We start from the raw sequence: 21,442 nt of genomic DNA on the forward strand, positions 1-21,442 counted from the left end.
TTTGAGGGTTTTCAGTATCTTTTTTTCTCCTTAACCTGACGTGAGAGAGATATTTATATATAAGCTTAAATTAAAGCCTATATCTTACACTTTTCGCTTCATATACGCAAGATAAAAAAATTTTTAATTTACAAAAAAAAAATGGGTTCAAGTCACCGAAAAAGATGATTACGGTCATTATATCCATTTTTTCAAAATTTCAAAATTTTTTTTATTATGCGCATATGGGTCTTAAAATATACGTTTTAAACTATAATTTAAGTCCATATAGAAGCCTTTAGCACGTCAGGTTAAGGAGAAAAAAAGATACTGAAAACCCTCAACACTATTTTTGGAGACTTTATCCCCTCTTTACTCAAAATCCTGACGTGATACGCAATTTTGGAACCCGGGATCGTGTTCAACACACAAAAGTACATTCGAAACCACTCTGACATATAGGTAGGGGAGAGTGACAAACAGTAGGACACTTTAATTTTCTGAAAAACTACTTAAAGAAACTCGACCAAAATTTAAATGTAAACCATGTTTATGAGACTCCAAGAATTTTAGCCACATTGATTCATTATTTACAAAGAAAATTGAAAAAAAACTGTTTTTGACGTACCAGAGTAAATTTTTTCTTGAAATACAATGCTGATTTTTATATAGATAGGACAATTTTTTAAAAAAAGTGTAATGTTACTTTGTTTACTCATGTTTTTAAGTATAATATCCAATAGTTTAAAATATTTTAAAATTTCACAAACAATTTTTATTTAAATAATTTCTTGCGATTGCTTAATTTAAATAGAGGGACATTCAACACTGGGACAGGCAAAAATTTAAGTTTATGAAACGTGGATTTTGGCAACACTGATTATAAGTTGTGTCAGCTACACGCATGCGCATTTATACATACACAGCGACTAAAAATGGGATTTTTTTATGCTAAAAAACAATAAAAAATTCAAAATTTATAATAATTAATAATTATTACAATAATTGTTCAACAACATTTAAAAAGTAACACTTGATAAGAGAACGACTATTCAAATTTTGCTCCAAATTGTTTTTAGGTTATGACCAAATTATGTCTCATGATCAGCAGTACTGTAAACGTGAAAAAAAATAATAGCAATTTTTTATATGAAACTTAACATCGTATTATAAAAATGTAAAATATTATTAAATTATGAGTGTTTTGCAACATTTGTTAACATTATTTAATGCAAAATATATATATTTACAAAGTATGAAGAAGAATATTATTATTGTAATAATTATTCGGTTCTTAATAATAGGTGTCCCACTGTTAAACACAAACCTTCAAAACAAGAAAAATGTATCAAGTTTGAAAAATTTCAAATTTTTTTATTTAATCACAATATAATCTAAATAGAATATGTGCATTGTGTAGAAAAGAGTTCAAACTTTATGGTAATACCAAAAAGTGTTCAAAAATATATAAAATTGACATATTAATATGTCTTTGAAAAAAAAGTGTCCCACTGTTTGTCACTCTCCCCTATATATAAAAAAAGTCTTATTTTGTAGACCTGTGTAATCAATTCCATAGAAAATATATAAAAAGTATAGAAAATCTCAAATATGAGCAAATCTCCAGAACAGGACGATTTAACGTTATAAATTTGAAAATTTTTAACTTACAAGCATCCATTTGATTTATACATATAAATTTTCGAAATATGTTTAGAAACAATAATTTTATTGCGTGATCCATTTTTCTTTAGTGCTAAAATAATTATATTTAAAAAACTAAAGCTAAATATTTCTTGGCTAGAATCCATTCTTTAAAACAACAAAAAAAAAGACGACAATTAAACCTTATAAGATATGTTCAAGTCAATTTTTCTAATGATGAAATTTAAAAAAATATTTGTTTTCAATAGTTTTGAAATGTTTTTATATAGAGTAAAATGTAGCATTTAGAAATTATAATATTAATAATTATTTTTAACATTTACAAAAAGATTCGTCCTATTATTTTTTAACCTGTGATTGTGCTTTTAAAGAAATTAGAAATTCAAAGTCGTTCTCACTTGAACATTAAAACAGACAATTATTGTTATATTATCTTTATTTTTAAAGCCACATGGTTTAATAATGTCTTAATTTATTGGTTTTTTCATCCGTAATATGTTTATTCAAAAAAAAAATTAAAATTGCGTCACTGCTGAAAGCACAAAATGAAAAAAACTTGATGAATTTCTGTTATTCAAAAAAGTGAGTAACACTTTTTTAATAGATACCATTTAGTTTTAATTAAGGAGCATATGTTTTATATATTTTTCAATGTTAGAGCTTTAAATTATCATCAATTTTAGATGATTTCGTTTTATGCTAAAAAAATTATAATCATGAAAGTCAAAAAAGATACCCAAAGTAACAAGTGAAATTTGTTTTCTTAAGTTCATAAATGATTTTTTATTTCAACTTAACTGTGTAAATAATATAGTGACTTAATAAATTTTCTCTATTAAATATGTTCGCAAATGGCACGGATATCAATAAACAATATATTTATTTATTTATCTGTTATTGAAATGGTTTCTGTCATACGTAACATGAAATCGCCTGGTTTTAGAGATTATTGCCCATATGTATCTTGAAAAGTACAAATGTTCGTAAAAAATGTTCAAGTCAAAAGTTATTACAAACAAAAAAGATATACATTTTTGAACCCAAAAAATTGGGCCGCGGGCCCAATATTAGTCTCTACAGTGAAAAAAGTACTGACTTTTTTAAAATATAATGAAAATTTGAATAAACTGACATCAGATTCGTAATTAGCGACCCCAAAAACCCCCGAGTAACGAATTTTATGCAAATGCCCAAAATATTGGGTCCAACACTTCACCATAGGAAATTTTTGTCCCTTGTAATTTGAATAAAAATAAAAATTTCTCATTTTCTTTATGAAAATTGTAAATTAATAAATAAAACCTGATAATAACTATACATTATTTGGTTAATTATATAAACAAATAGGTAAGTATAAATATAATAAAATGAAAATTATTTATATTTGACAAAGAATGAATTAATGAGATGATATTGTTATGTACAAGGACAATAAATGTAAAAATTATCTCACTTTTGAGACGTGCTCAGACACGAGAATCTATCCCTATTTATTTTTACGTATTTGGAACGAAAACAAAATTCTCAAATAATTAATTTTATTAATTATTTTATTAATAAAATTAATTAATTATTATATAACCATTTTTGTTCCCTGGCACAGGCACGGAACGGAAAAAAAATTACATTTCCTAATACATGGCCCGGAGCCGAATGTTGGGCCCTACAATGAAAAAAGTAGTTTTCTTAAATGAGACCACTAATTTTCAGTATCAAATTTGTAATCCCCATGAAATTCTGCGTTCAGACATGTGTTATAAGTGCCCGAAATATTGGGCCCAATCCAAGATATTGGGTACGAAATTTATCAACAGATAAATAAATTTTAAAAAATCGCATCTTGGAAAAAATTTGTGATCACAGGATTAGAAATTGGAAGCTAATTTTCAAATTGGGCATAGAGCCCAATGTAAGATTCCGCCGCCCAATGTGAGGGCTTAATATTTTTGGAATTTGTACCACAAGTCTAAGCCCAGAATTTCAGAACGATTACGAAATGGAAGGAAACTAATTTTTTTACTGTAGGTCTCACATTGAGCTGCGGAATCTTACATTGGGCTCTATGCCCAATTTGAAAATTAGCTTCCAATTTCTAATCCTGTAATCACAAAAACTCCAAAAGATGCGATTTTATAAATTTATTTATTTGTCAAAAAATGTTGAGCCCAATCCCAGACATTGGGCCCAATATTTTTTGGCTTTTGTACTGCAAGTTTAAACGCAGAATTTCATAACGATTTTAAAATGGATACTGAAAATTAGTCGTTTTTATTTAAACAACTTTTGTCTTGAACATTTTTTACAAAAATTCGTACTTTTCGAGATATTTGCAAGTTTCCATACTCCTGGAACACCCTGTATATTAAATTATAAATGCAGCTTATTTGGTTTAGTGTTTCCTTTTTTTACCATCCTCACATAACCTTTCACAGTATTTTCTAAAATATTCATATAACTTTTTTTGAACCCTCATGGAACATTCTAGAAACTTTAGTACAATTTCTAGAAACTTCATAATATTTTTTAGTAACTTCAATAAAACTTTTAGAAACTTTATAAAACTTTCAAGAAAATTTATACAAAACTTAAGAAAAAAAGTTTCTGTAAATTTCTAAAACTTTTTAGAAATTTTATAGCACTTTCTAGAAATTTATAGAATTTTCTAGAATTGTTTTTTGAACGCTTTCATTTAAAGTCCTACTTTTTAAGTTATAAACTAAAAAATAATAAATAAAGAGAAATATAATGTAAAAAACTAAATTTTTTAAAAAATAGAATGCTTTTATTATGGCGTCCTAAAAAGTAATAAATAGTAGAGAAAAATTGTAGAACTGTTCAAAAGTGCAATAATAGAAAAAAACTTGAATGAATTTATGTTGGACAAAATAAGTTATATCATTCATTTATTTTTTAATTTAAATCCAATCCAAAAGATCATGACTTTTCTGAATATTTTTTGAAGTTGATCTTTTTTAGGTTCAAGAAAAATTAATTTGTAAAAACATTCAAATTTGAAAGAATTCATCCATTGTAAAATTTTAATTTTGTATGCTTTCACAAATTAATTTTTCTTGAACCTAAAAAAATCAATTTCAAAAAATACTCAAAACAGTCATGATATTTTGGAGTGGATATGAATTAAAAAATGTTTGAAATTATATAACTGATTTTGTCAAACATAAATTCTTTCCAGTTTTTTCTTTTATTAAACTTATCAACAGTTATACAATTTTTGTGTATTATTTATAAAATGTTAGAACACCATAATAAAAGCATTCAATTTTTTAAAAAAATTTATTTTTTTATCATTATATCAGAGATTCTTTTTCAATCGCCCCAGCCCAAAAAGTCAATGTTCTGGGATTGGCTTCATATTTTGGTAAATTGTTGTCCTATGTGATAGTAATAAATCCCTTAAATATAAACTCATTAAAAAAATATTTGTAGAAAGTAGAGGGGGTTGAAGTTTTGACGTTAAGGGTAAAATTGTCATTATCAAATCCGTATAACTATGACAAAAGTTAATGGATTTTAATTTATCCATAATGAATTTTAAAGCATTTTTCACGTACTTTTCAAAAATGTATAGAAAATTAAAAAAAAAAATTTTTGACCCCTTTTTTTCAAAATCAACCCTTATTTTTCGATTTTCACCCCTTCGGGTATTTTTTTTTCTTTTTTTTTATTTTCATTGGAAAGCTGAGGTTTTTTCCCATGAGCTATGTAAATATGGAAATGGGACAACAATAATTTTGTGAGAAACAGAATATTAAAGCAGGCGGTGCCTACCTAAATCCTCGAAGATGATCTTTAGGTATACCCGTTATCGGCACTGCCTACATTAATATTCTGTTTCTCACAAAATTATTGTTGTCCCATTTTCATATTTACATAGCTCATGGGAAAAAACCTCAGATTTCCAATGAAAATAAAATAAAAAAAAAAATACCCGAAGGGGTGAAAATCGAAAAATAAGGGTTGATTTTGAAAAAAAGGGGTCAAAAATTTTTTTTTTTAATTTTGTATACATTTTTGAAAAGTACGTGAAAAATGCATTAAAATTCATTATGGATAAATTAAAATCCATTAACTTTTGTCATAGTTATACGGATTTGAAAATGACAATTTTACCCTTAACGTCAAAACTTCAACCCCCTCTACTTTCTACAAATATTTTTTTGATGAGTTTATATTTTAGGGATTTATTACTATCATATAGGACAAAAATTTACCAAAGTATGAAGCCAATCCCAGAACATTGACTTTTTGGGCTGGGGCGATTGAAAAAGAATCTCTGATATATATATTTTTTTTATGAGCAAAATGAAAAATATTATTAACTAAATTTTTCTTAATTGTAAATATAAATTTTAAAAAAATTCATTTGATTAATTAAAACTTTTTATTTTTAACAATGAAAACCAAAGATGTGGAATTTTTTAGAACTTTTTAGAATAACCTCGAAATTGATCATTTTTACCAGATTTTATCGTGAGAATATCAATGAATCATATAAAAAAACGGAATTTTTTTCACTTTAAAAAAATATATTAATTTTTTCTAAATTATTTTTATAATTACTAAAAAAAAAAATTCGTGATTGAATAAACGTAAAATATAATGAGAAAACGAATGAAAAAAATCAACAATAACAAAGAAGCCAAGATTCTCGGAGCTGCTCGAATCATACCGATCAATATATGTACATTTAGAATCTAGAAACTTCTTGAAGCGTCTAGAGAGAATTTACCGTCTAAAAATTCACCAAAAGAACGTTGTTGTAAAAAATGTTTATTATATTCATAAATTTTAATTAACGATTTCAAAATAGGTATAAAAAAAAATTAATGAAAGAATAAAAAATTCGAAAACTTCATTGGAAATCGATTTCTAGAAATCATCTCTCTTATTTTTTCGTCGAACCTTCTCGACAAGTCGAGAAACCAAAACGAATAATATATTCATTACTTTATTATTATTATTATTTTTTGTATTATTTAATTATTTTTATAATTATTTCATTATTATTCAAATTACTTTAGTTATTAATAAATAATAAATTATCTTATTTTCAAATATGATAAAAGCAATTTTCTCATTAAACAAAAAGTACAATAAAAGAAAGTAATGAAAGAAAAATATATTGTTTTTACGTGGTATTTCAAAATTGTTTCAAAAATAAATATTTGTTTGATATAATCGGGCACAAATATGAAAAAATTAATTTTAAACAAAAATTAAATTCTTTTAAAAAAATAATAATTTTTCTCCTTTAAATTAATTAAAAGTTGAAGAAAAACAAAAATTTTTATCTCTTGACAAAAATGATCTAATTTTAGATATAAGAAAAAATTAAAACTCAAATTCTAATATAATTTTTTAATTTAATTATTATTATTTAATAACAAAATAATAATTTTTATATTTTTAATAATAATATTAATAAAAATAAGTTGAATAATAAAATGAAAGCGCGCGGAATAAAAAAAGTATTTCTTAAAATAAATATTACGCTCGAGACAGTGCCAGAAGTTTTGAGTGGCTTCGAGAGATGCCTCGAGAAGTTTCGAGAAAACGACTCGTGAATGTATATAAGCAGTGAACGCGCATGGTGCCGGCAGTACATGAAAAGCAATCAAACGAATAACACATCGTCTAGTAACGCAAAGTTTACTAATAATTTTTCTAAAACAAACGTGAAAGTGACAAAAGCAAATACAATGTCTGCAATTGGAATTGATTTGGGAACCACATATTCCTGTGTTGGTGTTTGGCAACAGGGAAAAGTGGAAATAATTGCCAACGATCAGGGCAATAGAACAACACCAAGTTACGTTGCATTCACAGACACTGAACGTCTTATTGGCGATGCTGCGAAAAATCAAGTGGCAATGAATCCGGCCAACACTGTTTTTGACGCAAAACGATTGATTGGTCGAAAATTTGACGATCCAAAAATTCAGAGTGACCTGAAACATTGGCCCTTCAAAGTCGTCAATGATGGAGGTAAGTTTAAAAAAAAATACATATTTTTTCTTTAAATTATTGCATTGTAGAAAAATTATTTGTTTATTCACGAATTTATTGGATTTTATTCTTCTTTTTCCAATAAATTTTTCTTCTTAATTTCAAGAATTTTATTTCTAATTTTTGCACAAAATTCCATTTGTATTTTATGTTAAATTTATAATAATAATAATATACTTTTGTTGATAATTATTATTTTTCTCTTTTTTTAAAAAATATTTTCATGTTGTAAGTTTTTACAAAAATTAAAATACAGAAAAAAATATTTTTCGGTTGATTATTATTTTCGACAAATTTGTTTTCTTTTTTTTTATTTGAATATCTTATTATTTTACAGTATAAAAATAATGTTTCTCAAAGTATAGAAAAAAAGAAATATGTAATTAAAGAAGGGACAAAAAATTTTTATGCAATGCATTTTACTATTTGAAAATTTATAATTGTTATTTTTTATTATTATTTTCATTTTGTAAAATTAAAATTGTATTTTAGTTTATTTTTTCAAAATGAGTAAAGTAAATAATCCTAGAAACCGAAAAATATTTTGTATTAACTACAATTAACAATTACGTAAAAAAGGAAATTTTTAATTTACAAATAAAAAGTAAGTGAAATAAAAATTCTAAATTTGTTTTCTTTTTTGCATTTCCAGGAAAACCAAAAATTGAAATTGAATTTCGCGGTGAAATAAAGAGATTCAATCCAGAGGAAATAAGTTCAATGGTGCTGACAAAAATGAAGGAAACAGCAGAGTCATATCTTGGGAAAAAAGTAAAAGACGCAGTTGTGACAGTACCAGCATATTTTAACGATTCCCAACGTCAAGCGACAAAAGACGCCGGTGCAATTGCTGGACTCAATATTTTGCGAATAATAAATGAACCAACAGCCGCTGCACTTGCCTATGGTCTCGATAAAAATCTCAAAGGCGAAAAGAATATATTAATATTTGACTTGGGCGGAGGTACATTTGATGTTTCGATATTGACAATTGATGAGGGTTCATTGTTTGAAGTGAAATCAACAGCAGGCGATACACATTTGGGTGGTGAGGATTTTGACAATAGACTTGTTGAACATTTGTGCAAGGAATTTGAGAGGAAATTTAGAAAAAATCTACGTCAAAATCCAAGAAGTCTACGACGATTGCGAACAGCGGCGGAGAGAGCAAAACGAACACTATCGTCGAGCACTGAGGCGAGCATTGAAATTGATGCACTCTACGAGGGTTTGGATTTTTATACAAAAATATCGCGCGCACGCTTTGAGGAATTGTGCGCCGATTTGTTTCGTGCAACACTAGAGCCTGTTGAAAAAGCGTTGGCTGACGCTAAAATTGATAAGAGAAGAATTGATGAGGTCGTACTTGTTGGTGGTTCAACGCGTATTCCAAAGATTCAGAATATGTTGCAAAATTTCTTCTGCGGAAAACAATTGAATTTGTCAATTAATCCCGACGAGGCCGTGGCTTATGGTGCTGCGGTTCAGGCGGCAATACTCAGCGGTGAGGGAGGCAATAATACAACACTTCAGGATGTTCTGCTGGTGGACGTGGCTCCATTGTCTCTTGGTATCGAAACGGCAGGCGGAGTGATGACAAAAATTGTCGAACGCAACGCACGCATTCCTTGTAAACAGTCGCAAACATTCACCACGTACGCCGATAATCAACCGGGCGTTACTATTCAAGTTTACGAGGGTGAACGTGCAATGACCAAGGACAATAATCTCCTGGGGCGTTTTGAGTTGAGTAATATTGCACCGGCGCCACGAGGTGTGCCAAAAATTGATGTCACCTTCGATATGGATGCCAATGGTATTCTTCATGTTACGGCTAAGGACACGGCAAGTGGACGCAGTAATAATATTCGCATCACCAATGACAAGGGACGATTGTCGAGGGAGGAAATTGATCGTATGTTGTCGGAGGCTGAACGTTATCGCGATCAAGATCAACAGCAACGTGAAAAAGTTGAGGCTCGCAATAAAGTTGAGAGCTATGTCTTCAATGTGAAGCAAGCCGTTAATGATTGTGGTACAAAATTGAATGATTCGGAGAAGAAAACAATTTTGGATTATTGTGAAGAGACGATACATTGGCTTGACAATAATACCCTCGCCGAGAAGGAGGAATTTGTTCATAAATTGAAGGAAATTGAGAAATTGTGCTCGCCACTTCTGACAAAAATACATCAAGGAGCAGGAGGTGAGAATTGTGGAAGTCAATTTAGGCAAGGACAAAATCCCTATGGAAATTCTTTCGGTGGTCAAAACTCGGGACCCACTGTGGAGGAAGTTGATTAATTAGTTAATTTTTCAAAACTGTTACAAAAAAACTTGCAGTATTTTGTAAAGAAAATGTTTGAGACTGATATATTTAATTTTCATTTAAGATTCTTTTATTTTGCTCGCTAGGCTATTTAACTAAGTCTACATTGTGATAATCGTTCGTAAATAAAGTTTATTTATTGTTTCTATACACAAGTATTATTATTTCACTATCCTATTCCTTCGATATATATTTTTTTTTAATAGTAATATTTATTGTAATTGACTTTTTAACCAACGAAAATATTTTTCTCTAACAATTTATAAACAAAATAATTACGAAAGTTCAAATTTGTAAATAAATAATAAATCACGGAAAGAATTATAAAGAAAAATTAATAAATAATTCAATTCCACAAAGAAATAAATAAAGTTAAACAAAATTTTTAACTTTTATAAGAAATATCAATAATTTAAGCCAAAGTCTCTTATTCTAAGACAATTGATAAAAAGAGGGAGATAAGAAGAAAGCCAATTCAAAACTCTGTAGCGCTAAACTCAGAAAAAATTGGGAGCAATTTCATTCTTAAAACGGTTTTCTTAAAAACAATTAAAAGCAAAAATTAAAAGATGAATACTAAAACAGATTTGCGTATATGAGATCCCAATACAACATTGGCTTGGTAGTGTTTGTTATTCCTTGTAACCGTTTTTAATAATTTTAATTGATAGAAAGCAAATAAAACAAAATTAAAGTTACATTGGCTTTGCTAATCAAAAATTAATAAAAATTAACCGCGGGTTCCAGGTCGCTAATTATACGAATTAAAAGTCCGTTTTTGAAAATTCAAAAGTCAAATCCGAAATATTCTGAATCAATCTTATGTATGTGATATATAAATATGTGATAACACAGGTCTACATGGTTTTTTTTTGAGATATCAGAGTGGTTTCTAATGTATTTTTGTGTGCTGAACACGATCGCAGGTTCCAAAATTGTGTATCATGTCAGGATTTTGAGTAAAGTGAAGGTAATGTCTCCAGAAACAGTGTTTTTGAGGGTTTTTAGTATCTTTCTTTCTCCTTTAACCTGACGTGATAGAGATTTATATGTATATAAGCTTAAATTAAAGCCTATATCTTACACTTTTCGCTTCATATACGCAAGATAAAAAAATTTTTAATTTACAAAAAAAAATTGGGTTCAAGTCACCGAAAAAGATGATTGGGGTCATTATATCCATTTTTTCAAAATTTTTTTTATTATGCGCATATGGGTCTTAAAATATACGTTTTAAACTATAATTTAAGTCCATATAGTAGCCTTTAGCACGTCAGGTTAAGGAGAAAAAAAGATATTGAAAACCCTCAAGAACACTGTTCTTGGAGACTTTATCCCCTCTTTACTCAAAATCCTGACGTGTTACGCAATTTTGAAACCCGGGATCGTGTTCAGCACACAAAAGTACATTGGAAACGACTCTGACATATAGGTAGGGGAGAGTGACAAACAGTGGGACAGTTTAAACAGTAGGACACTTTAATTTTCTAAAAAACTACTTAAAGAAACTCGACCAAAATTTAAATGTAAACCATGTTTATGACACTCCAAAAATTTTAGCCACATTGATTCATTATTTACAAAGAAAATTGAAAAAAAACTGTTTTTGACGTACTAGAGTAAATTTTTTCTTGAAATACAATGCTGATTTTTATATAGATAGGACAATTTTTTAAAAAAAGTGTAATGTTACTTTGTTTACTCATGTTTTTAAGTATAATATCCAATAGTTTAAAATATTTTAAAATTTCACAAACAATTTTTATTTAAATAATTTCTTGCGATTGCTTAATTTAAATAGAGGGACATTCAACACTGGGACAGGCAAAAATTTAAGTTTATGAAACGTGGATTTTGGCAACACTGATTATAAGTTGTGTCAGCTACACGCATGCGCATTTATACATACACAGCGACTAAAAATGGGATTTTTTTATGCTAAAAAACAATAAAAAATTCAAAATTTATAATAATTAATAATTATTACAATAATTGTTCAACAACATTTAAAAAGTAACACTTGATAAGAGAACGACTATTCAAATTTTGCTCCAAATTGTTTTTAGGTTATGACCAAATTATGTCTCATGATCAGCAGTACTGTAAACGTGAAAAAAAATAATAGCAATTTTTTATATGAAACTTAACATCGTATTATAAAAATGTAAAATATTATTAAATTATGAGTGTTTTGCAACATTTGTTAACATTATTTAATGCAAAATATATATATTTACAAAGTATGAAGCAGAATATTATTATTGTAATAATTATTCGGTTCTGAATAATAGGTGTCCCACTGTTAAACACAAACCTTCAAAACAAGAAAAATGTATCAAGTTTGAAAAATTTCAAATTTTTTTATTTAATCACAATATAATCTAAATAGAATATGTGCATTGTGTAGAAAAGAGTTCAAACTTTATGGTAATACCAAAAAGTGTTCAAAAATATATAAAATTGGCATATTAATATGTCTTTGAAAAAAAGTGTCCCACTGTTTGTCACTCTCCCCTATATGTATATAAAAAAAGTCTTATTTTGTAGACCTGTGTAATCAATTCCATAGAAAATATATAAAAAGTATAGAAAATCTCAAATATGAGCAAATCTCCAGAACAGGACGATTTAACGTTATAAATTTGAAAATTCTTAACTTACAAGCATCCATTTGATTTATAGATATAAATGTTCGAAATATGTTTAGAAACAATAATTTCATTGCGTGATCCATTTTTCTGTAGTGCTAAAATAATTATATTTAAAAAACTAAAGCTAAATATTTCTTGGCTAGAATCCATTCTTTAAAACAATAAAAAAAATGACGACAATTAAACCTTATAAGATATGTTCATGTCAATTTTTCTAATGATGAAATTTAAAAAAATATTTGTTTTCAATAGTTTTGAAATGTTTTTATATAGAGTAAAATGTAGCGTGATTTTGAGATCACAGGATTAGAAATTGGAAGCTAATTTTCAAATTGGGCATAGAGCCCAATTTGAAAAGTAGCTTTGAATTTCTAATCCTGTGACCCCAAAAACTCCAAAAGATGCGATTTTATAAATTTTTTTATTTGTCAAAAAATGTTGAGCCCAATCCCAGACATTGGGCCCAATATTTTTTGGCTTTTGTACTGCAAGTTTAAATGCAGAATTTCATAACGATTCTAAAATGGATACTGAAAATTAGTCGGTTTTATTTAAACAACTTTTGTCTTGAACATTTTTTACAAAAATTCGTACTTTTCGAGATATTTGCAAGTTTCCATACTCCTGGAACACCCTGTATATTAAATTATAAATGCAGCTTATTTGGTTTAGTGTTTCCTTTTTTTACCATCCTCACATAACCTTTCACAGAATTTTCTAAAATATTCATATAACTTTTTTTGAACCCTCATGGAACATTCTAGAAACTTTAGTACAACTTCTAGAAACTTCATATATTTTTTAGTAACTTCAATAAAACTTTTAGAAACTTTATAAAACTTTCAAGAAAATTTATACAAAACTTAAGAAAAAAAACTTTCTGTAAATTTCTAAAACTTTTTAGAAATTTTATAGCACTTTCTAGAAATTTTATAGAATTTCCTAGAAATTTATGGAACTTTCTAGAAATTTATATGTAGAATTTTCTTGAAATATATAGAACTTTCTAGAAATTTATAGAATTTTCTAGAATTGTTTTTTGAACGCTTTTATTTAAAGTCCTACTTTTTAAGTTATAAACTAAAAAATAATAAATAAAGAGAAATATAATGTAAAAAACTAAATTTTTTAAAAAATAGAATGCTTTTATTATGGCGTCCTAAAAAGTAATAAATAGTAGAGAAAAATTGTAGAACTGTTCAAAAGTGCAATAATAGAAAAAAACTTGAATGAATTTATGTTGGACAAAATAAGTTATATCATTCATTTATTTTTTAATTTAAATCCAATCCAAAAGATCATGACTTTTCTGAATATTTTTTGAAGTTGATCTTTTTAAGGTTCAAGAAAAATTAATTTGTAAAAACATTCAAATTTGAAAGAATTCATCCATTGTAAAATTTTAATTTTGTATGCTTTCACAAATTAATTTTTCTTGAACCTAAAAAAATCAATTTCAAAAAACACTCAGAACAGTTATGATATTTTGGAGCGGATATGAATTAAAAAATGTTTGAAATTATATAACTTATTTTGTCAAACATAAATTCTTTCCAGTTTTTTCTTTTATTAAACTTATCAACAGTTATACAATTTTTGTGTATTATTTATAAAATTTTAGAACACCATAATAAAAGCATTCTATTTTTTAAAAAAATTTATTTTTTTATCATTATATCAGAGATTCTTTTTCAATCGCCCCAGCCCAAAAAGTCAATATTCTGGGATTGGCTTCATACTTTGGTAAATTGCTGTCCTATATGATAGTAATAAATCCCTAAAATATAAACTCATTAAAAAAATATTTGTAGAAAGTAGAGGGGGTTGAAGTTTTGACGTTAAGGGTAACATTGTCTTTTTCAAATCCGTTTAACTATGACAAAAGTTAATGGATTTTAATTTATCCATAATGAATTTTAATGCATTTTTCACGTACTTTTCAAAAATGTATACAAAATTAAAAAAAAAAATTTTTGACCCCTTTTTTCAAAATCAACCCTTATTTTTCGATTTTCACCCCTTCGGGTATTTTTTTTTCTTTTTTTTTATTTTCATTGGAAAGCTGAGGTTTTTTCCCATGAGCTATGTAAATATGGAAATGGGACAACAATAATTTTGTGAGAAACAGAATATTAAAGCAGGCGGTGCCTACCTAAATCCTCGAAGATGATCTTTAGGTATACCCGTTATCGGCACTGCCTACATTAATATTCTGTTTCTCACAAAATTATTGTTGTCCCATTTTCATATTTACATAGCTCATGGGAAAAAACCTCAGATTTCCAATGAAAATAAAATAAAAAAAAAATACCCGAAGGGGTGAAAATCGAAAAATAAGGGTTGATTTTGAAAAAAAGGGGTCAAAATTTTTTTTTTTTAATTTTGTATACATTTTTGAAAAGTACGTGAAAAATGCAATAAAATTCATTATAGATAAATTAAAATCCATTAACTTTTGTCATAGTTATACGGATTTGAAAATGACAATTTTACCCTTAACGTCAAAACTTCAACCCCCTCTACTTTCTACAAATATTTTTTTAATGAGTTTATATTTTAGGGATTTATTACTATCATATAGGACAAAAATTTACCAAAGTATGAAGCCAATCCCAGAACATTGACTTTTTGGGCTGGGGCGATTGAAAAAGAATCTCTGATATATATATATATATTTTTTTTTATGAGCAAAATGAAAAATATTATTAACTAAATTTTTCTTAATTGTAAATATAAATTTTAAAAAAATTCATTTGATTAATTAAAACTTTTTATTTTTAACAATGAAAACCAAAGATGTGGAATTTTTTAGAACTTTTTAGAATAACCTCGAAATTGATCATTTTTACCAGATTTTATCGTGAGAATATCAATGAATCATATAAAAAAACGGAATTTTTTTCACTTTAAAAAAATATATTAATTTTTTCTAAATTATTTTTATAATTACTAAAAAAAAAATTCGTGATTGAATAAACGTAAAATATAATGAGAAAACGAATGAAAAAAATCAACAATAACAAAGAAGCCAAGATTCTCGGAGCTGCTCGAATCATACCGATCAATATATGTACATTTAGAATCTAGAAACTTCTTGAAGCGTCTAGAGAGAATTTACCGTCTAAAAATTCACCAAAAGAACGTTGTTGTAAAAAATGTTTATTATATTCATAAATTTTAATTAACGATTTCAAAATAGGTATAAAAAAAAATTAATGAAAGAATAAAAAATTCGAAAACTTCATTGGAAATCGATTTCTAGAAATCATCTCTCTTATTTTTTCGTCGAACCTTCTCGACAAGTCGAGAAACCAAAACGAATAATATATTCATTACTTTATTATTATTATTATTTTTTGTATTATTTAATTATTTTTATAATTATTTCATTATTATTCAAATTACTTTAGTTATTAATAAATAATAAATTATCTTATTTTCAAATATGATAAAAGCAATTTTCTCATTAAACAAAAAGTACAATAAAAGAAAGTAATGAAAGAAAAATATATTGTTTTTACGTGGTATTTCAAAATTGTTTCAAAAATAAATTTTTGTTTGATATAATCGGGCACAAATATGAAAAAATTAATTTTAAACAAAAATTAAATTCTTTTAAAAAAATAATAATTTTTCTCCTTTAAATTAATTAAAAGTTGAAGAAAAACAAAAATTTTTATCTCTTGACAAAAATGATCTAATTTTAGATATAAGAAAAAATTAAAACTCAAATTCTAATATAATTTTTTAATTTAATTATTATTATTTAATAACAAAATAATAATTTTTATATTTTTAATAATAATATTAATAAAAATAAGTTGAATAATAAAATGAAAGCGCGCGGAATAAAAAAATATTTCTTAAAATAAATATTACGCTCGAGACAGTGCCAGAAGTTTTGAGTGGCTTCGAGAGATGCCTCGAGAAGTTTCGAGAAAACGACTCGTGAATGTATATAAGCAGTGAACGCGCATGGTGCCGGCAGTACATGAAAAGCAATCAAACGAATAACACATCGTCTAGTAACGCAAAGTTTACTAATAATTTTTCTAAAACAAACGTGAAAGTGACAAAAGCAAATACAATGTCTGCAATTGGAATTGATTTGGGAACCACATATTCCTGTGTTGGTGTTTGGCAACAGGGAAAAGTGGAAATAATTGCCAACGATCAGGGCAATAGAACAACACCAAGTTACGTTGCATTCACAGACACTGAACGTCTTATTGGCGATGCTGCGAAAAATCAAGTGGCAATGAATCCGGCCAACACTGTTTTTGACGCAAAACGATTGATTGGTCGAAAATTTGACGATCCAAAAATTCAGAGTGACCTGAAACATTGGCCCTTCAAAGTCGTCAATGATGGAGGTAAGTTTCAAAAAAATACATATTTTTTCTTTAAATTATTGCATTGTAGAAAAATTATTTGTTTATTCACGAATTTATTGGATTTTATTCTTCTTTTTCCAATAAATTTTTCTTCTTAATTTCAAGAATTTTATTTCTAATTTTTGCACAAAATTCCATTTGTATTTTATGTTAAATTTATAATAATAATAATATACTTTTGTTGATAATTATTATTTTTCTGTTGTTTTTTTTTAATAAATATTTTCATGTTGTAAGTTTTTACAAAAATTAAAATAGAGAAAAAAATATTTTTCGGTTGATTATTATTTTCGACAAATTTGTTTTCTTTTTTTTTATTTGAATATCTTATTATTTTACAGTATAAAAATAATGTTTCTCAAAGTATAGAAAAAAAGAAATATGTAATTAAAGAAGGGACAAAAAATTTTTATGCAATGCATTTTACTATTTGAAAATTTATAATTGTTATTTTTTATTATTATTTTCTTTTTGTAAAATTAAAATTGTATTTTTAGGCCTCGGATTTTACGAGTTTTTTTCAAAAATACGACTTTTTTAGACTTATTTTAATAAAATGCGACTATTTCGACATTTTTTTTACATTTTTTAAACAAATTTTTAAATAAAATATATTTTTTTTAGTATAAAATGCAGATCTTCTTCAGATCTTCTTTATTTCAATTATTTAACAAATTTTTAACTAAAATTCTTCACTAAATTAATTATTTTTAATAATTTTAATGAAATACATCACAAATTCAATTATATCAAAATTATTCTTCAATTAAAATTTTTGTGAAATTTAACAATTGTTTATAATTTTAAAAAAATATCAAATAAAATTACCAAAACATTTTAATTCAAAATCAAATAAAGTTGAATTATTTTCAAAAATTTCAATTCAAAATCAACTAAAATTCAATTATTACCCAAAATTTCAATTCAAAATCAATTAAAATTCAATAATTATCCAAAATTTCAATTCAAAATTAATTATTATCAAAATTTTCAACCAAAAATCAACTAAAATTAAATTATTATCCAAAATTTTAATTTAAATTCAATTATTTTGAAAAATTTGAATTTTAATGCTTCCAAACTTTAATTAATTTTAAAATTTTTTGAAATTTAATAATTTCAATTATAACTCTATGTAAATCTGAAACCATTTTTCAATTAAAAATGGTTTTCAAATTATTGTATTTTTGTACGCAATTTCTAATTAATTGTTTAGTGAAATCATCAAAAATTGTTAATTAAAAATCACTTGAAGTTCAATTAATTTAAAAAATCTCAATTGTAAATCTTTGAAAATTCAATTACATTTCAAAAAATGTTATCTGAAATTATTTGCTAAATTACTTTTAGTTGTGTAAAATTTAATTATTGTCTGAAAATTAACAAAATCTTTTAAAATTCAATTATTTCTAAAAATTTCAACTTTACACCCTTCCAAAAGTATTATTATTTAAGAAAAAAATTTTTATTTAAAAATCTGTAAAATATTTTTGTTAAAATAAAAAAAATCGTCTTTTTCGACTTTTTTTAGAATATAAATCGACTAAAACGACTTTTTTTGTGCCTTTAAGTCGATCCGAGGCCTGTATTTTAGTTTCTTTTTTCAAAATGAGTAAAGTAAAAAATCCTAAAAACGAAAAAATATTTTGTATTAAATGCAATTAACAATTACGTAAAGAAGGAAATTTTCAATTTACAAATAAAAAGAAAGTGAAATAAAAATTCTAAATTTGTTTTCTTTTGCATTTCCAGGAAAACCAAAAATTGAAATTGAATTTCGCGGTGAAATAAAGAGATTCAATCCAGAGGAAATAAGTTCAATGGTGCTGACAAAAATGAAGGAAACAGCAGAGTCATATCTTGGGAAAAAAGTAAAAGACGCAGTTGTGACAGTACCAGCATATTTTAACGATTCCCAACGTCAAGCGACAAAAGACGCCGGTGCAATTGCTGGACTCAATATTTTGCGAATAATAAATGAACCAACAGCCGCTGCACTTGCCTATGGTCTCGATAAAAATCTCAAAGGCGAAAAGAATATATTAATATTTGACTTGGGCGGAGGTACATTTGATGTTTCGATATTGACAATTGATGAGGGTTCATTGTTTGAAGTGAAATCAACAGCAGGCGATACACATTTGGGTGGTGAGGATTTTGACAATAGACTTGTTGAACATTTGTGCAAGGAATTTGAGAGGAAATTTAGAAAAAATCTACGTCAAAATCCAAGAAGTCTACGACGATTGCGAACAGCGGCGGAGAGAGCAAAACGAACACTATCGTCGAGCACTGAGGCGAGCATTGAAATTGATGCACTCTACGAGGGTTTGGATTTTTATACAAAAATATCGCGCGCACGCTTTGAGGAATTGTGCGCCGATTTGTTTCGTGCAACACTAGAGCCTGTTGAAAAAGCGTTGGCTGACGCTAAAATTGATAAGAGAAGAATTGATGAGGTCGTACTTGTTGGTGGTTCAACGCGTATTCCAAAGATTCAGAATATGTTGCAAAATTTCTTCTGCGGAAAACAATTGAATTTGTCAATTAATCCCGACGAGGCCGTGGCTTATGGTGCTGCGGTTCAGGCGGCAATACTCAGCGGTGAGGGAGGCAATAATACAACACTTCAGGATGTTCTGCTGGTGGACGTGGCTCCATTGTCTCTTGGTATCGAAACGGCAGGCGGAGTGATGACAAAAATTGTCGAACGCAACGCACGCATTCCTTGTAAACAGTCGCAAACATTCACCACGTACGCCGATAATCAACCGGGCGTTACTATTCAAGTTTACGAGGGTGAACGTGCAATGACCAAGGACAATAATCTCCTGGGGCGTTTTGAGTTGAGTAATATTGCACCGGCGCCACGAGGTGTGCCAAAAATTGATGTCACCTTCGATATGGATGCCAATGGTATTCTTCATGTTACGGCTAAGGACACGGCAAGTGGACGCAGTAATAATATTCGCATCACCAATGACAAGGGACGATTGTCGAGGGAGGAAATTGATCGTATGTTGTCGGAGGCTGAACGTTATCGCGATCAAGATCAACAGCAACGTGAAAAAGTTGAGGCTCGCAATAAAGTTGAGAGCTATGTCTTCAATGTGAAGCAAGCCGTTAATGATTGTGGTACAAAATTGAATGATTCGGAGAAGAAAACAATTTTGGATTATTGTGAAGAGACGATACATTGGCTTGACAATAATACCCTCGCCGAGAAGGAGGAATTTGTTCATAAATTGAAGGAAATTGAGAAATTGTGCTCGCCACTTCTGACAAAAATACATCAAGGAGCAGGAGGTGAGAATTGTGGAAGTCAATTTAGGCAAGGACAAAATCCCTATGGAAATTCTTTCGGTGGCCAAAACTCGGGACCCACTGTGGAGGAAGTTGATTAATTAGTTAATTTTTCAAAACTGTTACAAAAAAACTTGCAGTATTTTGTAAAGAAAATGTTTGAGACTGATATATTTAATTTTCATTTAAGATTCTTTTATTTTGCTCGCTAGGCTATTTAACTAAGTCTACATTGTGATAATCGTTCGTAAATAAAGTTTATTTATTGTTTCTATACACAAATGTTATTATTTCACTATCCTATTCCTTCGAAATTTGTTTTTTAATAGTAATATTTATTATAATTTACTTGACTAAAGAAAATAACTTAATAATTTATAAAGAAAATAATTACGAAAATTCAAATTTGTTAATAAATAACTGAAAGAATTATAAAGAAAAATAAGTAAAGCAATGCCGTATAAAATAAACAAAGTTGAACAAAATTTTTTATTTTCACAAGAAATATCAATAATTTAAGCCAAAGTTCCTTAGTCCAAGACAGTTGAGGAGAGGGGAGAGGGAGATAAGAAAAAAGCCATTTGAATGTTTTCTCCACTCTGTAGCGCTAAATTCAGCAAAAGTTGGGGACAAGTTTATTTTTACAACGATTTTTTTAAAAAACAAGAATTAAAAGATAAATACTAAAACTAAAGCGTCGAGGTACTAAGAAAATTTATAAGAATTTAATTTGTCTTATTTAATATAAGAATTTAATTACAATATTTATTCAATTATATATTCATAACATAACTTTAATTAGAAAAGAAAATAATAAATTTCCTGAAAATCCGACACGTGTTCGAGCAAAAGCAAAATCTATGAAGAAATCAACACAGCTATTCTGAATTTATTAGTTACTATTGGGCGGCAGGCCGAGTAAAAGGGAGACTACTTTGATTTCTTGAATTTTGAATTATTTCTTTGTGCCTCGAGTCTTCTTAATAAGACAAGTTTCTCCGCCTCCGTTGTCTTTGTAATCCTTCGAGTCTCTAAACTACAGTTAATAAGTTTCAGAATAAAATCATAGAAATTAAAAATTGGTCAATATTTAA

At 27.3% G+C, this 21,442-nt stretch overlaps 3 protein-coding genes across 3 annotated transcripts in view; all 3 read left to right on the plus strand.

Moving 5' to 3' along the window:
* LOC127286653 (mitotic spindle assembly checkpoint protein MAD1-like) overlaps positions 1-21,442 on the plus strand; it is a 35,466-nt gene that overhangs the window by 12,384 nt on the left and 1,640 nt on the right. The gene's annotated exons all lie outside the window — the stretch shown is intronic.
* Positions 7,249-10,148, plus strand: LOC127286651 (heat shock protein 70 B2-like). The gene is made up of 2 exons (XM_051313153.1): positions 7,249-7,650; positions 8,324-10,148. The coding sequence occupies exons 1-2, from the start codon at positions 7,269-7,271 to the stop codon at positions 9,973-9,975; spliced, it is 2,034 nt and encodes a 677-aa protein (XP_051169110.1). The 5' UTR covers positions 7,249-7,268; the 3' UTR covers positions 9,976-10,148.
* LOC127286650 (heat shock protein 70 B2-like) lies at positions 16,624-20,630 on the plus strand. Its single transcript, XM_051313152.1, has 2 exons — positions 16,624-17,024; positions 18,798-20,630. The coding sequence occupies exons 1-2, from the start codon at positions 16,643-16,645 to the stop codon at positions 20,447-20,449; spliced, it is 2,034 nt and encodes a 677-aa protein (XP_051169109.1). The 5' UTR covers positions 16,624-16,642; the 3' UTR covers positions 20,450-20,630.

Source organism: Leptopilina boulardi, unplaced genomic scaffold, assembly GCF_019393585.1.
Source record: "Leptopilina boulardi isolate dan_hultmark-lab unplaced genomic scaffold, ZJU_Lbou_2.1 LbouV2_362, whole genome shotgun sequence".
Taxonomy (NCBI): domain Eukaryota; kingdom Metazoa; phylum Arthropoda; class Insecta; order Hymenoptera; family Figitidae; genus Leptopilina; species Leptopilina boulardi.